Source organism: Heterocephalus glaber, unplaced genomic scaffold (assembly GCF_053883595.1).
Source record: "Heterocephalus glaber isolate CG9 unplaced genomic scaffold, H.glaber_assembly_v1.0 deba00001610, whole genome shotgun sequence".
NCBI lineage: Eukaryota > Metazoa > Chordata > Mammalia > Rodentia > Bathyergidae > Heterocephalus > Heterocephalus glaber.
Genome location: NW_028258381.1, coordinates 32024269 through 32049238, shown reverse-complemented (window position 1 = coordinate 32049238; position 24970 = coordinate 32024269). Strand labels below are relative to the sequence as shown.

At 44.6% G+C, this 24970-nt stretch overlaps 1 protein-coding gene across 7 annotated transcripts in view; it reads right to left on the bottom strand.

Annotated features, from left to right (window-relative positions):
- Positions 1-24970, bottom strand: part of Aoah (acyloxyacyl hydrolase) — a 215405-nt gene that overhangs the window by 89677 nt on the left and 100758 nt on the right. For all 7 annotated transcript variants that reach the window (XM_087196417.1, XM_087196415.1, XM_004840290.4 and 4 more), the window contains one exon: positions 23122-23216. In XM_087196417.1, coding sequence (XP_087052543.1) covers positions 23122-23216 — 95 coding nt within the window. The remainder of the gene's footprint in view (positions 1-23121; positions 23217-24970) is intronic.

Here is a 24970-nt window from a genome sequence, read left to right as displayed (position 1 = left end):
TGGGGACAGGAGGAGTGGCCAGGAAGGATGACTTCCTGGAGACTCCTGCATTCAGTATGATTTATCTTTCAAAGGAGCAGAAAGCAAACTCACTGAAAGAAACCTCCCACTGCATCTCAGAGGACCCTGGAGTTCCAAAGGCTGGTACTTTGTCATCCACTTGTGGCTGGCATCCATTGCTTCCTTCTCAAAACTCCATCATTACCATGACTCTGCTATTCTCTGTTCTGATTTTTAATTTTCCTGGCACTATGAACAAAAATTTCTTTTGCCTTTTATCTTTTATTCACCCCCTGCCATCTTTCTGCTTATAATGTGTGTTTAGTGTAGGATTTGAAGATATTCAGTTGTGCTAGGGAGGACAGGAAAAACAAACAGGATGGATGAAACTCATAAGCTGTGCTAAGCAGAGTCAGTGAGGAAGCAGGAGGGTTGTGAAATGTCAGCAGAATTTGTGCTCTGTCAGTGAGTCACCTGCACAACACTTTTAGAAGGGAAGTGAAAGGTGTACTCCTGGCCCACCCCACTCCCTCACTTTTTCCTCTGCCATCTGTGCAGTGGTGATTGAAGGCTTGGAGCTACGTTTCTGCTTGTGCACCGACAACTCTGGCTTCTGCAGGAAGGAGGTGGTCAAGACCTCTGCAGGCATAGAGATCCATGTTTAATTCCCCCTGTAGCGGGAAGTAATGGTGCAGGGGTGGGAATTCTGAGTGTGCTATCAAAGCAGGGAATGTGCCTTGCCCTGAGAACCAGAAGATCTGTCTTCTCTTTCTGATGCCACACATAGGTGTGATAAAAAATATGGCAAATATTTACATTAAAATTTATTGCAATGAAAGACACATTGCCAAGAATCCCCTTTGAAATACTTTCCTCTCGTTGAATGCAGTTATTCCACCATTCTTACCACTTTCTGAAGCAGTTCTGGAAGTCCTCTTTCATGAGTGTCTTTAATTGTGCTGTCCTGGCTGCCTCAATATCCTAAATCAATTAAAAATGTTTACCCTTCATGGTTATTTTGACTTGGGGAAGATCCAGAAGATGCACTGGGGAGATCCAGTGAACAAGGTGAATGAGGCCACACTGTAATGTTTTTATCAGCCTGCTTTTCTGTTGGATGACACTGGGCAGCAGCACGCACTGTATTTTTGATCATACCTTGTAAAGACACTCAGGAAAGAGGGCTCGCAGAACTTCTTCAGAAAGCAGCAAAAACAGTGGGATAAGCATGTTTGAAGTGAGTAGTAATGGTAATGTGTCTTTTACTGTGATAAATTTTTAAAAATTTAAACATTCATTGCATACTTTGATCACTCCTTTCACAGTTAAAACTCCATGACGCAGACACAATACCTCTGGAAATGGGTTCATACTCCATGCAACTTCCATTCTCAGGCGGCTGGTAAAGTTCTTGTCTCCAATGGGAGGGGTAGCTAGTTAAGGAAATGGTAGGCAACTGTATCTTTGGGATTGGGGTCTCTATGTCCCAGTGTTCTCCGAGTTCCATCTCTCTGAACATTCAATCTCTCTGGAAGAAATGAGTCAGTCTTAACTACTCAGGAGACCCATTTGCCACTCTCCAGCAAGCCCTAGTCAGCACTGGGATCTTTCCCATTTGGTCTTAAAATGCCATGGACAGTGCCTGGTGCTGAATCACAGCTGGGACTAGGGTGAATTTGCATTCTTAACTGTATCCCTCTAGGGGGCTACTGTAGCCTTCTAGGCCTAAGCAGACAAGCTACATAGGTTTATCACAGTGGTTTGATTAACTTCAAAGTAATACAAAGCTGTGTTTTTCTGATTGAAGTCTTAGATTCCACTTACAGTATTGCTATGAGGTTTTACTCTTTGTAGCTGTACATATCAAGGAAGATGTAGCTTTAACAGCGTCTCAGATGACTACAGGAATATTATCTGGTTCAGCAGACCAATGGGAAGATCAAGAGACACAGTGAGAAATAGGTTGAGAAGCCAGTATGCAAAGCACTGTGGCTAGGACGGACCACCTAGTGCCCCTGTCCAAGAGGACTGTCATAGGTTTAAGAGGAGGGAAATTTATTGTCAGGTAATAAAAAAGAGTTGAGCACACCAACAGCAAACTCAATAGATTTCTTCCCGTGTAAATATGGTAAAATGAAAAGTAACAGCCATTAATAGCAAACACCTTATAGACGTATCAACAAGAGAATGTTTAAGTCATTTTACATTAAACACTGAATGCCTTATTCATGCAACATTATACCCAAGATATTTCAGCCATTTAAGGCAGGAAGAATGCAAATGAAGATTTCCATCATCAACTCCTGATTATTCCTCTTGAGCATTCATGTTCCCAGGAATTCTTTTTAAGTGTGTCTTAAATGTACATACGTGGAGAGACTTAATATTTACCAAGAAAAAATTCTGCTAGTTTAACGAGTCTGAGCAACTCATGAGGGTTAGGTCAACTACTGCATTGTTTCCTATTTTTCTCTTGATTTTTATTGATAACATAAATGTATTTTATGTCATAATTGGAACATATATGCTACTTTTGTGTAATATTTTCATTTAACATTGATCTCTCTTTCTCTCTCTATTTCCATGCATTGAAAAAAACCACTGGTTCTTATTTCTGGTGAATCTTTAGTAAAAACAATGATTTGTATTTGGAAATGATCTAAAGCTGTCACTTTGCTAAGTAACTGATGGTTGGCTTTCTCAAATCTCTGCTAATCTCTGCTAAGATGGCATTGATCACACAGTCATCTGGTTCTGCCAGTCTCCTGTTGATAAAGGGAAGATCCTGGTGGCTTCGATTCATTGTTTGGATGCGCCCTTCCCCCCCTGCAGCAATACCGTCCGTGGACATTCCACGCAGCGTATTCGTTTTCCTAATATGCTTAACTGGGTTAGACCTGGATGGATTATTTTCAAGCACTATAAAGTTAGGGGGATTTGCAGGCAATCACTGTTTTAAAAAAGATATGGAAAGTATTATCATCAGTTAAATCATTTAAATTATTTTCCAGGAATTAAACCCTGAAAGAATAAAAGGGGGTTGTTGTTTAACCAGAGAGGAAAATAGCTCTTGGGTTGGTGTTTTAATAACACACCGGGGGAACCTGAGACAAAGCCTATCTGTTTAGCCTTGAGGTCAAAGACCTCCCAGTACCACTGATTTGCGACTCCTTCATTGTCCTGTAGGTGGCGTACGTGAGGTTTTCCCTTCGTTTTAAGCCTTTCAGTCCCACTGTGTGACCATAGGGTCACCACACCGCTACACTGCTCAGACCCTCCTCTCATATGCCAGTGAGTTAGTGCCTTTTCTATACAAACATCAAATTATGAAATTTAAGGGCCCCCGTAATCCTCACACAAACTTTCCAGCCCAGGTCCCGTTCCTTTAGGCTTTGCTACAGGACAACATCTTGTGCATGATACTTGAATGTGCTTATTGCCTAGGAATAAATATTGAATGCCTCTTATGTGCCAGACACTGAGACAGGCAGCTTGCACAAATTGTTTGACTTAATAACACAACTCTGAGAAGCAAGGGCTTGTCTTTCTCTTTCCCCTTTCCTTCTCTGCCTTCTACAAGCACTTTTGAGAAACTTCCATTTATGAGATGCTGGATATTATTACCTCTTAAAAAACTGTACACATCTTTGCCTTGGACATAAGGTGGTAAATTCAATGGCCATGCCCTAACCCAATTAGCAGTACAGGGAGAGGCCCTTTATCATGGGTGCTTCTGGCTGCTGGATCTGGGGTCAGAGAATTTCTATGTTTTCTCTTAGTAGAAAAATCCCACACATAGTACTGTGCAGACCCTAGGAAAAGGTCTTGTGAGCAGAGTTCAGAGAGAGTTTGGTTGACTTGCCAATGACACAGAGCTTGTGAGAAGTGGGGCTGGGACTTGAGCCAATTTCTGGTGGAACTAGGAAGAGAGAGGCCAACAGCAGACTCATTGTCCTCAGCCTATAGGAGCCCATTTATATATATTTGGTGCTCGTTTTCCCCCCAAGCTGTCAAATCCCATTAAATTAAAAAAAATTGGCTAAGCTGGGTGTGCTAGTTGCTGAAAACATGACTTCCTGGTTGCCTGTTTAGAGGGTGGCCTCTCAGAGACAGCTTTGGATAAAGAGTTCAGGATCCATGAATAACCTGAGTTGCCACCATCTGTTCCTTCTCTGTTTCTGTCATGGCTTGTGTCTAGATTTCTGCCAGAAAGCTGCATGTGGTCATAGGTTGGGCTTTTTCAGAGGTTACTGGATCTAGAGTGTGTGACACTGGGATTGATTCATGGTGCAATGCTAGGCTCAAGGGCTCTAGAATTAAGGGCATGAGTGCCACTCTCCCTAAGTAGTCTGGATAAGATAAAAGGGGCAGAAAGATGCTATTAAGGTCCTTTGTTGCTTTTGTTGTCTTGTGCCCGCCATGAACTGTTTCTCCTCCATGATGCCCCTCTGCCATGTACCACCTCGCCTTGGAGCCAGCCGACTATGAACTGAAACCTCTACAAACTATGAGCTAAATAAACCCCCTTTAACTTTGAGTGTTGAGTATTTTCTCAGCAATGAGAGAAATGTAACTAAAACACTTTCCCTTCTATATACAGCCTATGTCTAATGGATGAAGAGTACAGAATGAGTACTTTTGGGACACATTCTGATAGGACCTGAGGCCCTAATGCAGATATCACAGACACCCCACTCCCACATGCCCAGGGCCAATTCTGGCATTCAGTATACTGGGAACAACACACACAGCTGCTCTGCAGGTCTGTCTGTCCTTGGGGCTAGCAGGTGCTGCTCAAGGAGGAAAGAGAGGGAATGTACCATCTGGCTTCTGCCTATGTAATTTCAGGCTTCACTAGATTAGGCAGTACAGTTCTGGAAAATTAAAACTTTGAGGGTAGACAACTTCAAGAAAGCAATTTAACCCTGCAAGTTTGATTTGTAAAACTTACAGTCCCCTGTGCATGAGATGAGTCTCATATGGAGGGAAGATCCCTGTGTTCTTGTTATTAACTACTTCTGCTTGCTTGGACACACACACACACACACACACACACACACACACGGAGATAGGAACACACCACTGACCAGCCTGCACTAGGAAGTCTGATGACCTTCACATAAGGCAGCTTTGGGATCCTTCTACAGGGAGCTCACTGTATAATGAGGCACAGTCAATGAACAACTCCCCTTTGGTAACTCAAACATGTTTCTCAACCCCTCTGTGCCTCAGTTGTATTACCAATTAAAATGAATTAATAATGGCACCTATCTTATCTGTTGGTTGTAAAGATTAGAAGAGATAAACTGTGAACAAAGTAAGTTCACCAAGTTGCCTTCTAATAGTATTAATAAGGAAGTCCAGGGTACTAGGTCTACATAGGAGGGGCACATACATTACGTGTGGGGCTTTGGGAGAGGAACCTTGAAACAAGTATTATTTACTGTGAGTGGTATGGTCTGAATATTTGTGCCCATTGAAAATTCAAAATATGCTAAAACCTAGCACCAAATGGTGATTGTACTAAAAGGTGGGGAGTGATTTAGTCACCAGAGCTCCATGCTCATGGATGAGATTTGAGCCCTTATAAGAAATGCTTAGATAAGCTCCCTTGTCCCCTTCCACCAAGTAAGGGCACAACTATAGAAGATGCCATCTTCGAAGCAGAAGCAAAACCTTACCAGCCACTAAACCTTTCTGTGCCTTGGTCCTGAACTTGCCAGGATCCATAACTGTGTATAATAAACTTATGTTCATAAAGTGCCCCACCTAAAACTAAGATGGTGAATCCTGAGAGACTAGTAAGAGGCAGCCAGGGAATGAGGGTTAGGGGAAAAGTAATTCAGACATTGGTAATGCCACAAGGAAAACCCACCAAAACAAAACTCACCATATTATGTCCAAAGAAGATAAACAAACAATGTATCAGTTATCCACTGCTGTGTAACAAATTACCCTCAAATTTAACATCTTAAAACATGCTGCATCCAAACAGACCAGTAACAAAAACTGCACATCTATAAGGATGCCCATTTAAACTTCAGCTTGAGCTAAATAAGCAATTTTTTTTTGGAAAAAGTAAAGCATTTTATCTTTGACCTGGTGCCAGTCCCAAAACTTCAGAGGACAATGAAGAAGCAGTCAAAGAATTCTAGAAAAATAAGACTAGTAAATATAAAGAAGACAGAATGGCAGCAACTCTAGATCTTTCATCATTTTGCCTGAAGAGAGCTCTTTTTATTTTTTTTTACCTTGTCAGCTCCTCTTAGTTTCTTCCTTTTCCCTTTTCTATTATTTATTATTTAAGCTCTAGCTCTGTGATTTATTTATTCAGTGAATGAATCAAGGGGCACATTTATCCAACTGCTTCATACCAAATGAAAACACACTGTGCACTGGGCTCTTCCTACTGAGTTCCATGCCTTCCATCATTTTTTCCAAGGTGAATGGAGAACAGTATCCAGACTTGTAAAAGTGAGAAAACAAGGCTTTTATGTGTCCTGCTTTTACACAAAGATAATCACAAGTCAATTCTTCCATGGGGCCGGTGAAACAAATTCTTTCACAAGCAGAAAAAAATAAATCCTCGAAGGGCCAGAAACAAACCACCAAAGGTTCATGTCATGAAAGTTGACCCTTCTGATCTTTGATTTTGGAAAGCTTTGGTTACTTCTTTCACTTACGGATTGATGGGTAGTACTGGGATCTAACTCAGGGCCTTCACACTGAGTTACTTTTAAGTTCTTTAAAAATTAAAAAAATTTTTTCAGACAGGATCTTGCTAAGTTGCTAAGTTGCCCAGGCTGAGCTCAAACTTGGAATCCTCCTGCCTTGGTCTCCCAGAGAGCTAGGATTACAGGCCTGGGCCACCATGCCTGGCTAAGATTTGCTCATTTCTAAGGCAGGCAGGCTGCCATTGGTCTACTCTAGGGGGTGGGTAGTTTTATTTTTCTTGGAGGTGATCTCTGGGATTCGACACCAGGTGATTCCCAAGTTCCCAGTCATAGGGGTGAGAATGTGTGGAGGCCATACTGGGACCTCCTAATAAAAAGGCCTGCATTGGGCACTCACTCTACACTGTCTTGGTCACACACATCTCATTTTCTTCCACTCTGTCTCTTTCATCCACTCCGTCTCTTTCACTTAGACCACGAGGCCATCACTCAGAACCTCCTTGCTCCACCCTCTGGACTTCCATTTTTGTCCATTGGTTATTGCACCTGCCGCTGGCCAGGCACCCACCCCCTCCCTCTCCTCCTACCACCTGCAGCAGGGAGCCCCAGAACCTCTGGAGAGCTCCTTTAAAATTCCAATCCTGATTGAGTGGTTTGTGGTGGGCCCTAGAATCTTCATTTTCATAAGTGATGACTGGCTGAGTGGGGGACATGCTGATCTATAGGCTGCTGTGACTACACAGCGTCATTTGTACATGGCATCACCCACTCTCTCAACTGCATCTCTGTCCTTCTCCTACCATCACCAACCTGCAGGCTCCTGATCCCATCATTGCCCCTGCAGAGCCCTGGGCTTTGTTTCAGCTCCTCCTCTTATACTGGTACCTTTGTTGGGGTTGCTGCTCATGGGCCAGGAGTCAGCTACATCCATGCCCATATGCCCTTCCTATTAGGTTTCTTCTCTGAGTTCTTACTTTGCCTGGTGCAGGCTTGGCCAACTGCATTCAACCCACCAGCACTGGGCAGGGTTGGCACACTTGTTCTGGAAAGGGCTGGATAATAAATATTTCAGTATTTACACATGTGTGTCCTATTTATTTCATTTAAGAGTATGGCCTCAATATGCATCCAGTTAGCTATAAATGTCTCTAGTTTCTTGTTCTTTATGGCCAAGTAGTACTCCATTTTATTAAAAAAAACCCCTACAAAACCACTTCTTTATCCAGTGTCCAGTTGATGGGCACTTGGGCTGTTTCCAAGCTTTAGCTATTACAAACTGTGCCGCTATAAACATGGGTGCACATATATCGCTGTGGTATGATTCTTTTAATTCTTTGGGGAAGATACTCAGCAGGGAAATAGCTGGGTTAAATGGGACCTGTAGTCCTAGTTCTTTGAGGTATCTCCATACTGATTTCCACAGTGGTTGCACCAGTCTACACTCCCACCAACAATGGAGAAGGGTTCCTTTCTCCCCACACCCCCGCCAGCATTTGTTATTGGTTGATTTCTTGATAGCAGCCATTCTTTCAGGGGTGAGGTGGAATCTCAGTATTGTGTAAATAAGGATTAAAATGATTAAAATGAATAATTGATAATGTGAAATAGGAAGAAAAGGTCCAAAAGGGTAGGGAAAGTGGGGATGGGGAAAGAAAGAAGGGAAAGGAAAAATTATGAGAAAAGGAAAAGATGGAAACAAAGTCTTTGTAAATAGGGAAGGGTGGAGGGGGTGAAGGGAGGGCAGGGGAAGGGGAAAAAATAAGAACCAAGATACATCACGTACAGGTACAAGCACCCAATGATAAACGTAAATGTATTGTATACCTAAAATGTACCAATAAAAGAATTTAAGGAAGAAATAGATAATAATATTTCAGGCTTTGTAGGACATTTGGTATCTTATGACAACGTGGACATGCTGTCATAATGTGGAAATGGCTACAGATGATATGTAAATGAAGGACAGGACTGTGTTCCAATTAAACTTAATTTACAAAGACTGGTGGACAGTAGCACTTGGCCCAAGAGCAATGGTTTCCTGACCTCTCTGTTCTAGGGTCTGAGTCTGTTCTAGACTCAATTTGTATTCAGCCTCCATATTTAACTGTATTTATTACCTTGGATAAGTTCACCAACTTCTCTAAGTCCCAGTTTTTTTACCTATAAAATATACATGATAATCGAGTCTTTTGCAGGATTAGCTGCTATAACCAAATACCCGAGACTGAGAAATTTATAAACAACAGAAACTCATTGCTCACTGTTCTGGAGCCTGGGAAGCTCGAGATCAAGGCATCAGGAGAGTCAGTTCCTGGTGAGGGTTTGTTCTATGCTTCATAGACAGTGCCTGGTTGCTGGGTCCCAGAACTTTGCTCATAAGGGCCCTAATCTCATCCATGAGAGTGGAGTGCTAATGATTCAATCACATCCCAAAGATCCTATCTCTGAACACAGTTATCACTGGGTGTTAAATTCCAAAAGTGAATTGGGGGGATGGGCACCAACATTCAGACAATAACAAGTATTAAATGAGATAATTTCAAGTGCAATATCTGGTACAGTGGACCCTTGAGTTACCACTGGTGTGACATACAAACAACTTGGGTTAGGACTGAAATTTTAGTTTTAATTTACGACCAAAGTCTTGAGTCACAACCCAAATGCCAGCCATTTGTCCTTCTAGATGGTCTCAGATACGGATTTAACCCTAAAGAGTTCTGGAAGGAACATGACAACATCCTTTCCTGTGTGAGGTTAATTGAGAAGTCCTGGGCCAGTGTCTCTCTAAGGACACTGAGATCTGCATGTATACAGGAGAGAGGCTTTGAAGGCTGTGTAAAGGAGCCTGAGCCTTCAATCGACCAACTTGAGTTATAACCAGCCCTTGCAAATGCATTGAGTTCATAAGTCAAGAGTCCACTGTATTTGGTAAACACAAGATATTTGCATTGTATTATTATTACATTGTGAATTTGTTTGTTCATCTTCCCAACTAGACTCAAGCTCCTTGTAGCTAAAGACAGCATTTCTATCCCTAGGGCTCCAGTGGTCCACCCATATCCGTCTTCTCTGTCTTTAATGACAGAGTAGTGGTAGTTGGACACATGGCTGCTCAGCTGGAGGCTATACTTCTGAATCTCTGCTGCAGCCTGGTGTGACCATTTCAATAGACTAGAGTTAGGGGCAATGGGGCTTGAGTGGCAGAGAGTGGTAGATGCCTCTCTGTGCCCCTTCTTCCCAGCGATGTGAATGCCCTTACTCAGTCCTTTTTGACCCCACAGTGGGCAGTGGTGAGACCAGGAGCAGCCACCCTAAACTCTGGGATGGAAGCTGCATGTTGAGGATGCACTAAGTGAGTGTCCTCCTGCCCTGGACCACCTCTCTTTGGGTTATTATATGAGAGGATAGCACACTTCCATCATCTGGGACTCTTTTAATAGAATCTGAGCCTATACCTCGCCTGATTAATGACTATTCTTTTACAAGGAACTGACTCATCCACTCATTCTCACTGGCTCTCCAATCTGTTACCGCCTCAATACCCTGACCTCTGTTAGTCCCTAATCTCCTGTCCTTTGAGCCTTTTATCCATCAGGCTTCAAATTTCTGGCTGGTGATGCTGCCCTCAAGGTCTGCCCTGGGAGTTTTTGGGCCTTGGATTTCATACATGTGCTTCTTGGTTTTCCTCTAGAGGAAACTCATCTTTCCAACTAATCCCCCCAGCTATTGCCTTGACTAAGAAATCACCCAGAAGCCAGTCTTGGCCCCCCAGGCATTTGAATTAGTGCTGGACTGGGGTGTTTCTGCCTTCTGTGCTCCCTGAGGAATTGTATGGATCAGATTAGATGCTGAAAAAAAAAAAAAAAGGATGAATGGCATCTAGTAATCAATTCCAAGTACTCCAAATTATTTTTAAATGCCAGAAATTCCTCTTTCCACATCCCAGTGGACTTGACAACCTGTTTCCCTTAGGATGAGCTTGTTCCATGAGATCCATTTGCTGGCCAATATGGGGTGAGGGAAGCAAAGTGCCGAATATAATTAAGTAGAAGGAAAGAGATTGTGCTCAGTTGGAGCAGGGTGAGGGACAGCACAGGTGTGGACTGACTCACACAGACTCCTGAGGGAGAAATTTCTGTCTATACTGCTGGGAAGCAGCCATGGAGGCCGGGCAATTATAAATGCCTTTCAAATGCAGGGAGCTTAAAACAATTTCATCTTGCAGTTTTTCACAACAGTGGACGTTTGGCTTTTTAATTCTCTGAGAAGGCAGCGAGGGCTAACGTGAGGTTACTTCCACGAGAACAGGGCTGGATGCACACACTGCTTTTCTAAACGCTGAGACCCAGATGTCCACGTTGAACAGGGTGAGAGGGAGCTGAGTTGGTCAGAGCTCACGAGCAGCTACCTCGCCTGCCTGCGTTCTTGAACGGAGAGGGAGCAGAGTGACTTTCTGTCCCTCATAGCCTGCTGGTGGCTGGAGAAAAAAATTTGCCAGAGCCAACACGACACCCTCTTTTGGGCAGAGTCGATGAAAAGTCACCAGGAATTCGGCTGGCCTGCTTTCGTTTAGCATCGTTCCTCTGCCAGCCTGCAAGATGTCGGAGGAGCAGAAAAGGTAATTTTGTCCAGTATTACTAAACAACAGCCTTTTCTCCTCTTAAAAAAGCCATAAAAAGTACTCTAATGCTTGGATGTTCTGGAGTAGATGTGAAGTGAACGCAGATGGAATTTCCATATTTTATATGCACCATGAAAATCTGCCTTCATGCTTAGTGGAAGCTCTAAGTGCCCTGAAAAATTCAGAGACCAGGAAGCCAGGCGGGGTAGCGAGGGTGGGCAGGGCACACCTATCCTGCCCAAGCTGTTTGCAGGCTAATGAAGACGCCCTGAGCCCCACTGAGGACTGGCCATAGGGACTGGGAAGATGAAGCTGCCTTGCTGTCAGGTTAATATGCATTTTCTGCAGCCAGATTACAGATTCATTTTGTCCTTGACGCAGCATGAAATCCAATCTGCGCCGCCTTGCCTTACAAACAACAGCCTGCCAGGGGTCTTGTGAAGATTCCATAATAGGACAGAAACAGTCTTCCGAGCAAAATAAACATTTGGCAATGGGCTTCAGAATAGCTTCTCTCCCTCCACCTCCTTCCCCGACCCATCACGCAATTCTGGTTCAGTGAAATCTTTGTAGTGTTTAATATTTTGGAACTAATTTTTGAACAGATGGGGGAGGAAGCAGGAGGGCAGCACCCACGGCTGGCCTCCACCATTGCTCTGCCTCCGCTGCGCTGACAACAAAGCCACTCTAGCAGTGATTGTTTCTCCTTTGAATGGAGGGGAAAGAAAAGCAAAATAAACAGCATGAGCATGTTCTCAGATTTTACTCTTTGCTTTTCTTTGAAATCGTTCGTTCTAAGTTGAGGTCTTCCAGGAGAGAGGGGTAGCTGGATGGGAACCTCGCTGCTGTGGGTCCGAAGACTTGCAGAGGCTAAGGAGAGAGGGGTGGGGTTGTCTTTCTTTCCCCAGCGCGCTGAGGCTCCGGGCCTTTGTTTCTGAGGAACCATGGGGTGATTCTTCACACACTCTTTATTGAGCTACAAATATCTTTCCAGATGAACACACTCCTAATCTAATTAGCTGTAAACAGGCCTCGTGGGTATCACACTGGTTAACTAGAAGATGAAGGAGAGGGGCGAAGGGGCTGTGGCAGGACAACCTACAGTGATGGGTTCCTTTTCCCTGAATGCGGCTGCTATGGTGCAGCTGTGCCTGCCCACAGAAGCATTTTCTGCATTATTGGGAGTCAAAGACAAAGGAATGTTGGCTGGCCTCATAGAGGCCAGAAGGTCTTGTATGAACAGTTGTCTTTCCACAGCATTTATTGTCCTTTCTAGATGATATGATCCAGTTCTTGGGCAGCAAAGAAATAGCACAGACATCAAGTTTTAGACTGTTTGTTTCCACTGAGGCCCTGAGTAAGACCTATTGGTCTACTATTTACCATGTAGTAGGTGGACCCCTGCTAATGTATGGACATCAGCTCTCATCGCACACTGAGCGGCAGGTCCTCCCTAACCTGTTCGTGCTGCAGAATCCAAATTCAGAACCTACATCCCGTGAAACAGGGGAAGGAAAGCCTACACTGCCTCTTGTGTTTTCTTCTTTTGTGATACTGGGGATTAAGTCCAGGTCCTTTGCGCTGAGTGATACCCCCCACCCTTTTTATTTTTTATTTTGAGGCAGGACCTTGCCAAGTCATTAAGTTGCCCAGGGTGGCCTCCAACTTATGATCCTCCTGCCTCAGCTTCCCAGAGTGTTGAGATTACAGGCCTGCACCATAGCATCTGGCTAAGGCTTCATTTTAAATGGTGTCTGCATTAAATCTAACACCAGTGTGGCCAGTTCCCTGTGAAAGATCCACTGACTTGAATGCTTTTATTTGCTTACTGGCCCCGGCTAACTGTGGGCCCTGATACTGATCAGGACCTGCACTAAACAGATTACACCAGGCAACTAGTTCAGGGCTTTAGAAGAGTGAAAGCAGATAGGCCAGGAAAGAACTTAAGAGGAAGTGGCATGGGGGCCACCGGAGTTGTTACTAAGTGCTGTTTCTTCTCTCTTCCTGTATTTCTCCCAATGAGGCCTAAGAGCAGTTGCACCATAGAGAGTTCTAGTTCACTCTTCCATGGGGACTCAAATCTGAACAGAAGGAAGTCAGGGACCTCGCCAAATGTGGCTGCTCCCCTGCAGTGAGGGGAGCATCTGTGGCCAGTGTGCAGACTGTGGGCAGTTGCGGCTGATCTGTCCCCAGATGATGCCTCCTCTGTCCCTCATAGACACTGACATGCTCTGGAAACAGAGTTTAGAGTCCAGGCCACGCTATGCCAATGGCCACCCCATTTTGTCCTAACCTAAAACATTCCTTTCTACCTCTCTCCCAGCATTGTCATATGTGGAAAATTTTGAAAGTCATCCAGAAGGACCCGCCATCACAATTTTTTCCTGTAAATCTTTGAAGGTCATGCATTGGTGGGAGTGCAGATGCTCTATGTCAGAGGTTCTCTGGGACAGAGGCCTGGGGACCCATGGGAGGTCTTTGAGACCCTGCTAGGGGCTCACAAGATCACAGTTTTATCAGAATACTAAGTCTTGTTTGCCGTGACTTAGTCATGAGGGCACAGTGGAATATCAAGTATCAGCACACATAGATGCTAAGAGAGATAGAAGCAGGATCAGATTAGTACTCTGGCTGTCTTCTAGAAAGCCAGATGTTAAAGAGATTCATGAAAATGGAAAATAAGGCTACTCTTTAAATGTACTTCTTTTGTTTTTGAAAAAATTTGTTATAAAGATGTATAATTTATGTTAACATGTAGTACGCTTCCTGTTATTTCTAAATTCATTGATACATTTTTAAAAATTTGTTTTAATTTCTTTTATGGTCGTATTAGTAGGTGTAACAGACAGATATTGATATGTCTATGTATACATATGAATAGATCTCTATATAGTTATATTGATAGATATAATACCTATATTAGTCAGCTTTCTTGTTGCTGGGACAAAATATCCAACATTCAAAACTTAAAGGAGGACAAGTTTAATTTGGTTCATGGTTTGGGGCAATCCAGTCCACGGTAGACTGGCTCCAAGGAAACAGCATGGTGGAAAGGTGCTCACCTCACGGCAGCCAGGAAGCAGAGAGAGAAGGGAGGAGTCTGGGGTGAGGGGTAGATGCACCCTTCCAGGTCACACCCCCAGTGACCACCTCTTCCAACTGGACCCCTCCTCCACACACCGCATTTAGCTATGAGCTCAGTAATAGATGAACCCAGTGATAAGCAGAGTGTCCCCAATGATCAAGTCACCTTCCAAAAGCTCCACCTCTGAACATACGAGACTTTTGGGGGACAATCTAGATCTAAATCATAATGATACCCCACAAGAGCCAAAACTCTTTGGACCCTTTAATTTTTTCTAAGAGTACAATGGGCACTTGATACCAAAAAGTTTGTAAACTGGCTCTTTATGATGTGAGCTACTTTTTACACAAAGCAATACTTAGAATTATTGGGACCAACAGAGAGAAGACAATTCGCACATACCAAGCCTCTATTATCATGTTTGCATTTGAGGTCTGGCACATTCAAGAAGCAGTGCTAGCGGGGTGCAACAAGACAAATTCTATTTTGTCTCCTTAAACTATGGTGTTAAGTCATCCCCTGGTCCAGAAAAAGAATCCAGGCCAGCATAGTTATACATGGGCTCATTCTTAGAAAACACACATTCCTCTGGTTATGTTCCATTCCATTTTAGGAAATACAAAAATGGGCAGTTCTAGGAGTCTGGTCTTCATAATTTGAAGTGAAACTCCTTGCCCCAAGCTCACTCGAGGCAGAGTCTGCCTGTCTGTACCTAGGGAGGGGATGTGTCCAGTTCCTCTGTCCACCTCACCAGCCTTCCCTTCTACTTCTGCACCCAGGGACAGTGGAAGAGGAAGAAGAGGTGTGTTTGGCAATGACTGTCTCTGACCACAGCCGAGTCTCCGCAGTGGGGCTGTCCTGGGAATCTTGCGCAATCCTCCTGCGGCCAGATTGGTGCGTTCCCTACACTGCCCATAAGCCATTTATTTATGGTGCCTTGGCCATGCTCAGCTGGAGATGAAGCCCTGGGTGATCACTTTGTCCTGGCAGGCTGTCCTGTCCACACTGTCCCTCATTCTTGCGTCAGGACACACTCTTTCTACCTTGCTGCCTCAGTCTCTGCTCTTCCACTCCTCACAGGCCTAACATCCTGTTAGGAAAATCACCCCAATTTCTGATGAGGTTGCCATATCTTACAGATAAGGAAATTAACGTTCAGAATAAATAAGTAAAGGTATGTGACGAAGCCAGTGTTTTGAACCCAGTTGGTTTGACCTAGACAAATCCAATCTTATTCATTATGCGGGCAAGTTAGGGGCTTGAAATTTCCCTCAGGACACCGCTCCCGATGCGGGTCAGCTTGTCACATGGCACTCATGCTATCCAATAGGGTGACTGCATTCAGATCGGCAGTGCACATCCACTTTAATGTCTGCAGTCCTGCCATTGTTTTTCTCTACGTCCCCAGTTTGGACAGCGGACTCTAGGCTCACCATAACTGTTGTGGGTGTGATGCAGAGGGACAAGAAGCACCGGAAGTTTCTCAAAGTGTCCGGTTCTTCTCTCGTCTCCAATGTTGACCTAGACTCTGTGAGGACAACTTGAAGTTGGGGATCAAGTTCAGGCAGCCACTTTCAGATGTACCCACCAGGGAACAGCTCAGGGTCAGCCCTAGCCAGTGAGGTCCAGCTGGAGGGGAGGGTGGTTGCTACAGTCTGGATGCTGAATGTCCCCTGAAGACCCATTTGTTCAAAGCTTGGCCCCCAGCTTGGTGCTGTGGGAGTTGGGCCCAGTGGGAGGCTATGAGGCCATTTGGAGAGTGCCTCCTGAAGGGGGTTATGGGACTCTGGCCCCTTCCTTTTTTTCTCTTCTGCTTCCGGGTCATGAAGTGAGCAATTTTGCTCTGCCATGTGCTATTGCCATGATGTGCCACCTCCCTCCAGGCCAAAGCAGCAGGCTCAATGGATCATATATCAGAATCTTCAACCCTGTGAACCAACACAACCCTTTCCTATTTATCAGTTAACAATCTCAGGTATTTTGTTACAGGAATGGGAAGCTGACTGTGGCAGAGGTCTCTTCCATGGTGGTCATCAAGTGCACAAGATGGGAATGGCGTGGGTGAGGCATGTCCAACCTTGATCCTAGTTGGGTTCTGAGTTTGTCTAGTTCTTTGCTTCCCCACTGTACTTTTCTAGTTTAGGACATATTCATCAGAATGGTAATACTCTCCTAGTGGGCTCTCTTGTTTGAGTTTCCCTCCAACTTATCTGCATGGTGCATTGAAGCCAGAGTGAATCGTCTAAGGCTTAAATCTGACTACTGCCATTTCTCAGTTGAGCCTTCCATGGTTCTTCCTTGCCTCCTGGATGAACTCTGAGGTCCTTGGTGCTGAGCCTCCCATGGACTCTGAGACACATCCCTGGGCTCTTCTCTCACTTTCCCTCCTGTGCTGGGTGAGTTTTTGGCTTCTTGCTTTCCCACCTCTGCATATGGCCTTCCCTCTGCAAAGAAAGGAGGCCCAGCCACCTATTTTTTTCTCTCTCTGATGCCATATTGCCTCTCTGTCTTTTTTCCCTTCTGAGTTCTCCTGAATTATTCTCTCCTGTAGTTCTCTAGGAGTCTGAGAATAACATGTGTGATCGATAAATGAGACAAGGGACAGAAACCACTCTTCCAGCCATGGTGAGCCTCACAGGCAGATCACCCCATGATGAGACTACCCTCCCAAGCAGAGCAATGACCCCGTGAGAGGTACTGAGGCTGCACCCACCCAAGCAAGAGCAATCATTTCATGCTGGGAACTGAATTGCTCCCCAAGGCCTAAGGACTTCCCCAGAAGGTCCCAGTAGACCTGAAACAATGACTAACCACGATCTGACCAAGGTTACCTGGTTTGCCATCTATGCAAACCCCCAGCTATGCCCACCCCAACCCTTGCCTTCAGTCTTCTTTCTAATCTCAATGTTCTTGTCAGTTCCTTAAGACAGATTGTAGGTAGCTAGACCTTCCCATTTTCCTGAGTGTGGCTGTGTTTGCTGAAGCTACTTTTCTGCCCTTCACCAATTCTCATCTCTTTGACTGGGGCTTTGGGATGGGAGACTGAGCCTATGCATTGGGACCTCTAAAGTTGGGACCTTTGTCTTAAAACTCCTGTAACATTAGGACTTGTTTTCCTAGGTGCCAGCATTTGGTTGATCGCCTCCACTTGATTCTTCTGTTTGGAACATGTGTTTCTTCCCCTAGGAAGCCTTCCCTCCATCATCACAACCCGCTACTGTTGAAGTGCCATTGCTGGTCTGAATTTCCCACAGGGTCCTGGGCTCTGTGGGAACTGGGTCCTTTCCAACCTTTTCCCTCCTGAGTCATTAGCTCAGAACAGGGCTCTGCGCTATGGGCTCTGGGTTAGTGTTTGTTGATTTAACGAATCACAATTAGTGCTACGCTTATGGCTCTGCCAAGGCGAGGCTCTAGAACCTTCCCTAGATACAGCTGAGATGTTGGTTACATTCGCCTCAAGAACTAAAAGCCAAACAGTGGAAACATGAGACATTCGTGCTCAACACAGCTTGTGGCTGTCAACCAGGCAAGGTGTTTATGTCCAGCAGGACTCCTCCAATGAATGAAGCAATTCTACAGATAATACTTTTAAAAAATCAAAAGTGATGGGCCAGGGATTTAGCTCACTGGTTTTGCCGCCTGCTGAGCAAGCGCAAGGACCCGAGTTCGATCCCCAGCACCCAAACAAAACAAAACAAAACAAAAACAAACAAACAAAAAAATTGAAAATGTTTTTCTTTTTTTATGAAAGGAGAGTGATTCATAATAGTCATAAAATAAAACCATGAATTGGCTTAATATCCACTGGAGGGCAAATGATTTAGTACCTTATCCATGCTCACTAATAGGATTCTCTGGAGCACCCATAAATATAATAAATATAAATACTAAGTAGCAATGTGGACTAGGATTATGATTAGTGCTAATAGACAAAAAGGAGAATTTCCAGTTGTAAACTTGTTATTCCTGTGACTAGGATACATATGCGTGCATATGATATATAGATATACATAAAAACTCACAGAGATACATGTGCATATGTATTGGAGGTGGAGTACTGGTAACACATAAAACAATGAGCAAAATTTAAAATGGTAGGGTGATTTTTACTTCTCAAAATTGACTCTATTGATGAGTACATATCTTTTAAAAAATAATAATATTAAGAGAATATTTCAAAACAAATTTGATACTGCAAAATATTAAAATGACTCTCTCTGTGGTGTAGAATTAAGAAGGAATTTATTATAACTTCTTAGTATTGTTTTTACTTTTCTCCAGAACATGTATAATTAGATAGAAGCCACAAAGCAGCTGTGCACTCTCCGTCTCCCACACTGGGCCGACTGTCCTCTCCGAGAGAACTGTGGAGTGGGCACCGGGTTGTGAGAGAGACACCTCTTTCTTCGGCTTGCAGAGGCCATGGACAGCAATAGAAAGTATAACCACGAAGAGATGACCAGCCTCACTGGGTCCCAGCACGCACTGTGTGAGTGGGTCCTTGTTGATCCAACGTGTGAGTCCGAAACACTTCACAGCCATGAGCTCACTGAAGCACATGACCTTGCCTGAGATGGGTACCCTGTCATTCACCATGTGCAGGTAAGTGGTTCATTCAGGGGATCCTGCCACCTCGGGCAGCCTCCTCAGCCTCCCTATCTGTCTATAAAGTGATACTGTGTTCTAATAACAGCCACCTCAGAGGGCTTATATAAAGCCTAAATAAAGCAGTGTGTTGCTTTTCGTTAGATGGTTTCCTTAGTTATTTGCTTCAAATAAAACAAAATAAAGCACAATGAACAAATCTCCAAATTTTCTGTGTGTGTGTGTGTGTGTGTGTGTGTTTCTGTATGTGTGGTGCTGGGGTGGAACCCAGGGCCTTGCACAAGTGCTCTGCCATTGAACTACACCCTTTGTCCCCTTTGCCACACTTTGTGTCAAAATCTTGAATTATAATATTTGCTTCACATGTAATACAAAAGCACTAAAGAAAAATTAGAAAAATATTACCCATCATTCCACCTTCCAAAGATAGCCCATATTGACGTACTGAACTACAATGTACCAATTATTTTTTTGTTCACACACAGACACACTTATATATTCACAAAATTGGTTCACACACATTATTTTAAATCTGCTTTTGTTCCCCACTGAATCATAATTAGCATATTTTCTTGCCCATAAGCGTGTCAGTTACTATGAGTACTAAGTCAATTGTACAGATGTAATATATTTTCACATCTTCTATTTTTGGACTTTTAAAATTTCTTTTCTTATCCTTGCTCTGATAGACAATTCTCTGATGAATATTTACATACATATATTCTTGAGCAAATGATTGACCATTTTAAAGGGGAAATTGCTGGTCAAAATAAAAAACAGTTTAATGTCTCTGTCTGTATATTGCCAAATTGCCTTTCAGAGTTCTAGCAACTGAACTCTTCATTGGCGATGTAATAACATGCCCGTTTCACCACATTATTGCTAAAACTAGGCCTTTTATCTCTTTGTCTATTTGACCAATGATAAATGAATTACATTGTTATTTTGTTTCTTAAGGCTGAAAATAAAATTCTTGTAATTATCAGTCATGCTCTTGATCATTACAATTTAAAGATTTTTCTTATTATCATAGAAATTCATTAATTAGAAGACTTAATTTTTGACTTATATTTTATAAATATTGCTCCAGTTTTTCATTTGTCTTAGTTTTTTGACATTGCATACATTTGAAAATTTTATGCAATTAAATTTAGTAACTCCTTTGGCTGCCTCTTATAAGATCATGCTTAGAGAAACTGGAGTGCTGTTCAAAATAAATTTTTTTCCAGGGATGGCCTATATCTGGCATGTTTTCTGCATCTTTGAATGACTGAAAATAAGGTTTTACAGTCTCATGTAAGTACAATAGCTGGGCAGTCAGACCATTTTTAAGACACAACCTTTCCTTTTCCAAATCCCAACACTTTGGGTGGCTGAGGCAGGAAGACCATGAGTTTCAGCTGAGCCTGTCAACTTAGCAACTTCGTGAGACACTGTCTCAAAATAAAATAAACCAATGTACGGTTTGGGTCCCCCCAAAGCCTCACGTGGTCTCATAGGCTGGACCTAGAGTGTGTGAAGCTGGAATTGATTCATGATGCAATGCTCGGCTCAAGGGCACTAGGATTAAGGGTGTGAGTGCTACCCACCCTAAGTAGTCTCAATAAGATAAAAAGGGCAGGGAGATGCTGTTAGGTTCCTCTTGGTGCCTTTGCTGCCTTGTGTGTGCCATGTTGTTTCCCCTCTGTGATGCCTGTTTGCCACCCCAGCCTTGGAGCCAGCCGATTATGGACTGAAACCTCTACAAAGTGTAAGCCAAATAAACCACTTCCATTGTAACTTTGGGTGTCGGGTATTTTGTCTCAGCAATGAGAGAAAATTAGCTAACACAGCCAGGGAATGTAGCTCAGTGCAAAGGCCCTGAGTTCAATCCAAATATGGAAAATAAAACAAACAGACAAACAAACAAGTCCTCTGGAGGGCTGTTCCCAGTTTTGTAATTTAGTGTTGAGAGATATGTCTGATGTGCCCTGTGGGCTGGGATTTCATACTTTGGCCTGGCACTCAGTCCTGGGCTTTGGATTGACAACAGTTTTCTGCAATACACAAAAATTGTCTTTCCTTATTTCTTGCTCCTAGCTCGTCATCTACCTGATGTCCGAATTCTTCTGGGCTTCCTGTTCAATCTCCAGGACCCACCCTGCAAGCCTCTGGTCTCTGGCTTGAGTTTCACCTTTATCCTGAGCCCCAGGTCCCCCCGGAGGGCTGGGTGGTTTGGTCACCCTGTTTCAGTGCTGCCCAGCTTGCTGATTCGTATCAATGTGGGCTTTTCCACTCTAGTGCCTCCTGTTCCTCCTAAAAGCAGCTTTCCTTCATTGACCTTGAACTGCTCATGGGCACGGTCCCCTCCCAATTACTGTTGAGAACCTGAGGTGAACATTGTACAAAATGTCACTCTTTCCACCAGCAAGCTGTTCACTAGAGTATCCTTTTCTTTGGTGCCCCTGCGCATCTGTCAAGTACCCACAAGGGTTTTCACATGGGAGGCCACTGCCCTTATATTTGCACATAGAACTGGCACAGTGTAACAAAGATAGAGGTAATATTTGTATCAATTATTTAAATTTTTAATTAAAAAATGACATTAAATAGCAAGCAAAACAAAACAAAAGCACCACAAGAAGGCTGGAGGTTGCAGAAGAGAGGCAAAAACTCCTTATTTTAGCACCTTTAGGGGAACTTCTCCCTGTGTGGTGAACAAAGACATCTGCACTTTTCAGCTGCACTGGGCCCTGCCAGTCCTATAGCCGGCCCGGGCACCAGCTTTGGTGCAGCCCTTTCTGATAAGTGGTGGCCTCAGGTAGCTGGAGCTGCAGATGATCCATCTGACAATGCTGCCCCCTGCTTGAGTGTGTGGCATTTGGACTGTCTTCCTTGTCACTTCCCACTCCTGTCCTTCGGCACACCATTCCCCGAGGTGTTCCACAGTTTGAAGGGAGGACAGAGGTTCTGATCACATGGTACATGTGTGCCACACTGAGCTGCCACGTAGGTCCATCCCATAGTCCCTCCTCAGTGTCCAGGGCATGAGATCCAGGACACCCCTCAGATACCAAAATCCATGGATGCTCAAGTCCCTTATGTAAAATGATGCAGTACAGTATTTCATGTGGCCTGTGTGAGCCCCCCCTACACCTTACAGCATTTCTAGCTGACTTATACTACCTAACTCAGTGCAAGTGCTAGATACACAGTTGTTAGATTGCCTTGTTTAGGGACTAAAACACAGAAGAATGTCTGTGTGTTCAGTATGGATGCAACAGGCCTATCTCCTTTTCCCTCTGTGGCGGGTTGGCTACTGAGGGCGACTGTTCCGGAGTTGATCACCTGAGTTACACTCATAAATCCTGCCCATGGTGCCTGATGCCTGACACCGCCATAACTGTTGGCTTCCTTCCCCTTTCCTGGCCTCCTATGACAATGTCATTTTTTAGGATTCTCTCTTAATGTAGCTCTCTTTGGTTTTACACTCACAAGCCCCTCCTGGAGAGTCCTGCTCTTTGGGAAGGGATGTAGGATTCTCTGTCTCCTGCTATCCTCTGAGGGGGGATAGGGGTCATCAGGAGCCAAGTAGTCCACCCTGCCCAGCCCCTTCTTGCCTGCCCAGACAGAAACCAAGCTGGAGAGGTCCCGAGGCGCTCCTGCTGACCCATAGGCTCTCCGTGAGTGTGCCACTTTCTCCTTTGCTTCCTCTACCTTTATTGATCAACTGATTGATTGACTGTAGTCCTGGGGATTGAACCCAGGACCTTCACACTGAGCTACATCTCCAGCCCCTATTTTGAGACAGGGTCTTGCTAAGTAGGCCAGACTGGGCTGCAACTTGTGATGCTCCTGCCTCAGCCTCCCTGAATGCTCGCATTACAGGCCTGGCTTTGCCACTTTCTTCTTGACACCCACCTGCCATCTTCAGGGTTCCTGGCAGCAGTCGGGCTGAGACTGGAGAGGTGAGGCAGAGAAACCCTCAGCTTCCCTTTGCCTAGGGCTGAAATGGCTGTGGATTTGCCTTTCATGGCAGATTTTGCTGAGGAAGCAAATCGGCACCTGTTTGGAGCTGGCACCACATTGAAAGAGAGCAAAGGGAAACGAAAACAAAGGGCGGCACATCCAGAATGATTGCTGCCCAAATTACTTACCAAAGACATCTGCGAAGCTATGAGCCATTCGGGAGGGATGTGAAAATGAGCCCCAGCTGAGTCTCCCAGCAAAATGATTCCCCTGGGCTGTGAACCTAGGCAGCACAATTTATTCCATTATTTATGCACTCAAGTAGCTGGAGTTCCCACAGGGTGGTAATGAGGGCAGAGAGCCCAGTGTGTGCTCCACGTGCAGCACATGGGGACAGTGGGTGATGCAGGGCCACCTCTCCTGGGCCAGGGTGTGAGGGGCATGGGGCTTAGGAGTTGGATGAATCCTGAGGCTGCAGTACTGAGAGCTAAGCTGAGCAGATGCAGGTGAGTTTCCCAGCTCAGCATCAAACTGGCCATCACACAACATCCAAAGTGAATGATGGGTGAAGAAATGAACCCAAACTTTATCTGGACTCAGAGATATGCTCTGAAGTTTGCTTCTAGAAAGGGATTTCTTGGAAAACACACTAATTTGTATTTCAGTTCACTTTAGGGTCCAATGACCTTATGGAGTGGTTTGGATTTTTCAAAGATGTTATGGTCTGTTAAAGTCCTTAATCCATACCCACAGAAGCATGCAGTGGACAGTTCTAGCTGTTTAATGGAAACATGGAGATGGAAAGGCCACCCATGCAGCTGTGTGTCTGGAGGTCAGAGATGTTTAGTCTGATGCCGAGGCCCCTCCACGCCAATTGCTCACCTGGAGGTACACTCTCCCAGATCCTTCCAACCCCGGAGAACAAATTGACGCCTCCTTTCTCCACCTCACCCCAGCCCCTGAGGGAGGCCAGCTGATGGCCCAGTGGGGATGGCTACACAGTAGGGCCTGAGAAGGCCAGGACATCCAGGAGGGAACGGGGGTGAGATGTGTGGACTCCAAGAGGCTGCCCACAGCGAGTCCCAACTGTCCGGGGCTTCAATTACACCTGCACTATTTATTATTTTTTCCTTTTTTATTCAGTTTTGGTGATTGAACCCAGGGGTTTGAATATGCCAGGCAAGCAAGCACTCCACGACTGAGCAACACCAGGGCCCATGTTTATTCATTAGTTTATATGTCCCGTCTTTTATTCATCCAACTAATGTTTCTCAACTGCATGCATATGGCATGGGCCTTTACATTTTCTGTCCTCCTTTGTGCCCCTCTGAGAGCTTATAAACAAATAGATTTACAGCTGATCAAAGGAAGAGCTGTGTGGTTTTTGCCCTCAAAGTGCATGGCCAGGAAGAGGCTTTGGTGCACAATCAGAATAGCTGTCCCCAGGCCGGGGATTTATCTCAGTGGTGCCGCCACCGCCTGCCCTGCAAGCTCAAGGACCCGAGTTCGATCCCTGTTACCGAAAAAAAAAAAAAAAAAAAGCTGTCCTGGAAGTACCTTGGTATGAAGGAGTGAGTGAGGGAGGGAGGAAGTATGTCTGCAAGTAGGGCAGAGCATTGCTTAATTCAAGGCAGCAGTGTCACCCTGGGTCTGTTTTAAGGCTCCTCGGGGTGGGTTTACAGGGACACAGGGGTGCTGAGTTTCCTCCGAATGGTACCAGTGGCTCAGATGTCTGAGGCACAGAGGCATTTAGGATACAGAGATGCTGCTCAGCAGTCACCTTTGGCCAGAGCAGGGCATCTCTCTCAAGTCCCTCAGACCTGCATCTCTAGCTGGGTGGACATGGGGACTCCTCCCATGAGCTAAGGCTGGGTGCCTGACCTTGCACTGTAGTGACAAGGACCTGCAAATGTAACACATTTCCATTTTCACTTCTCCTTTTTTAAAAAAAATATTTGGAAAAATTCCAGATTTCAGTTATCCTTAGTCATCCTGCAGCCTGTTCCAACATTATTAATGTTTCTAATCCCCGAGAAA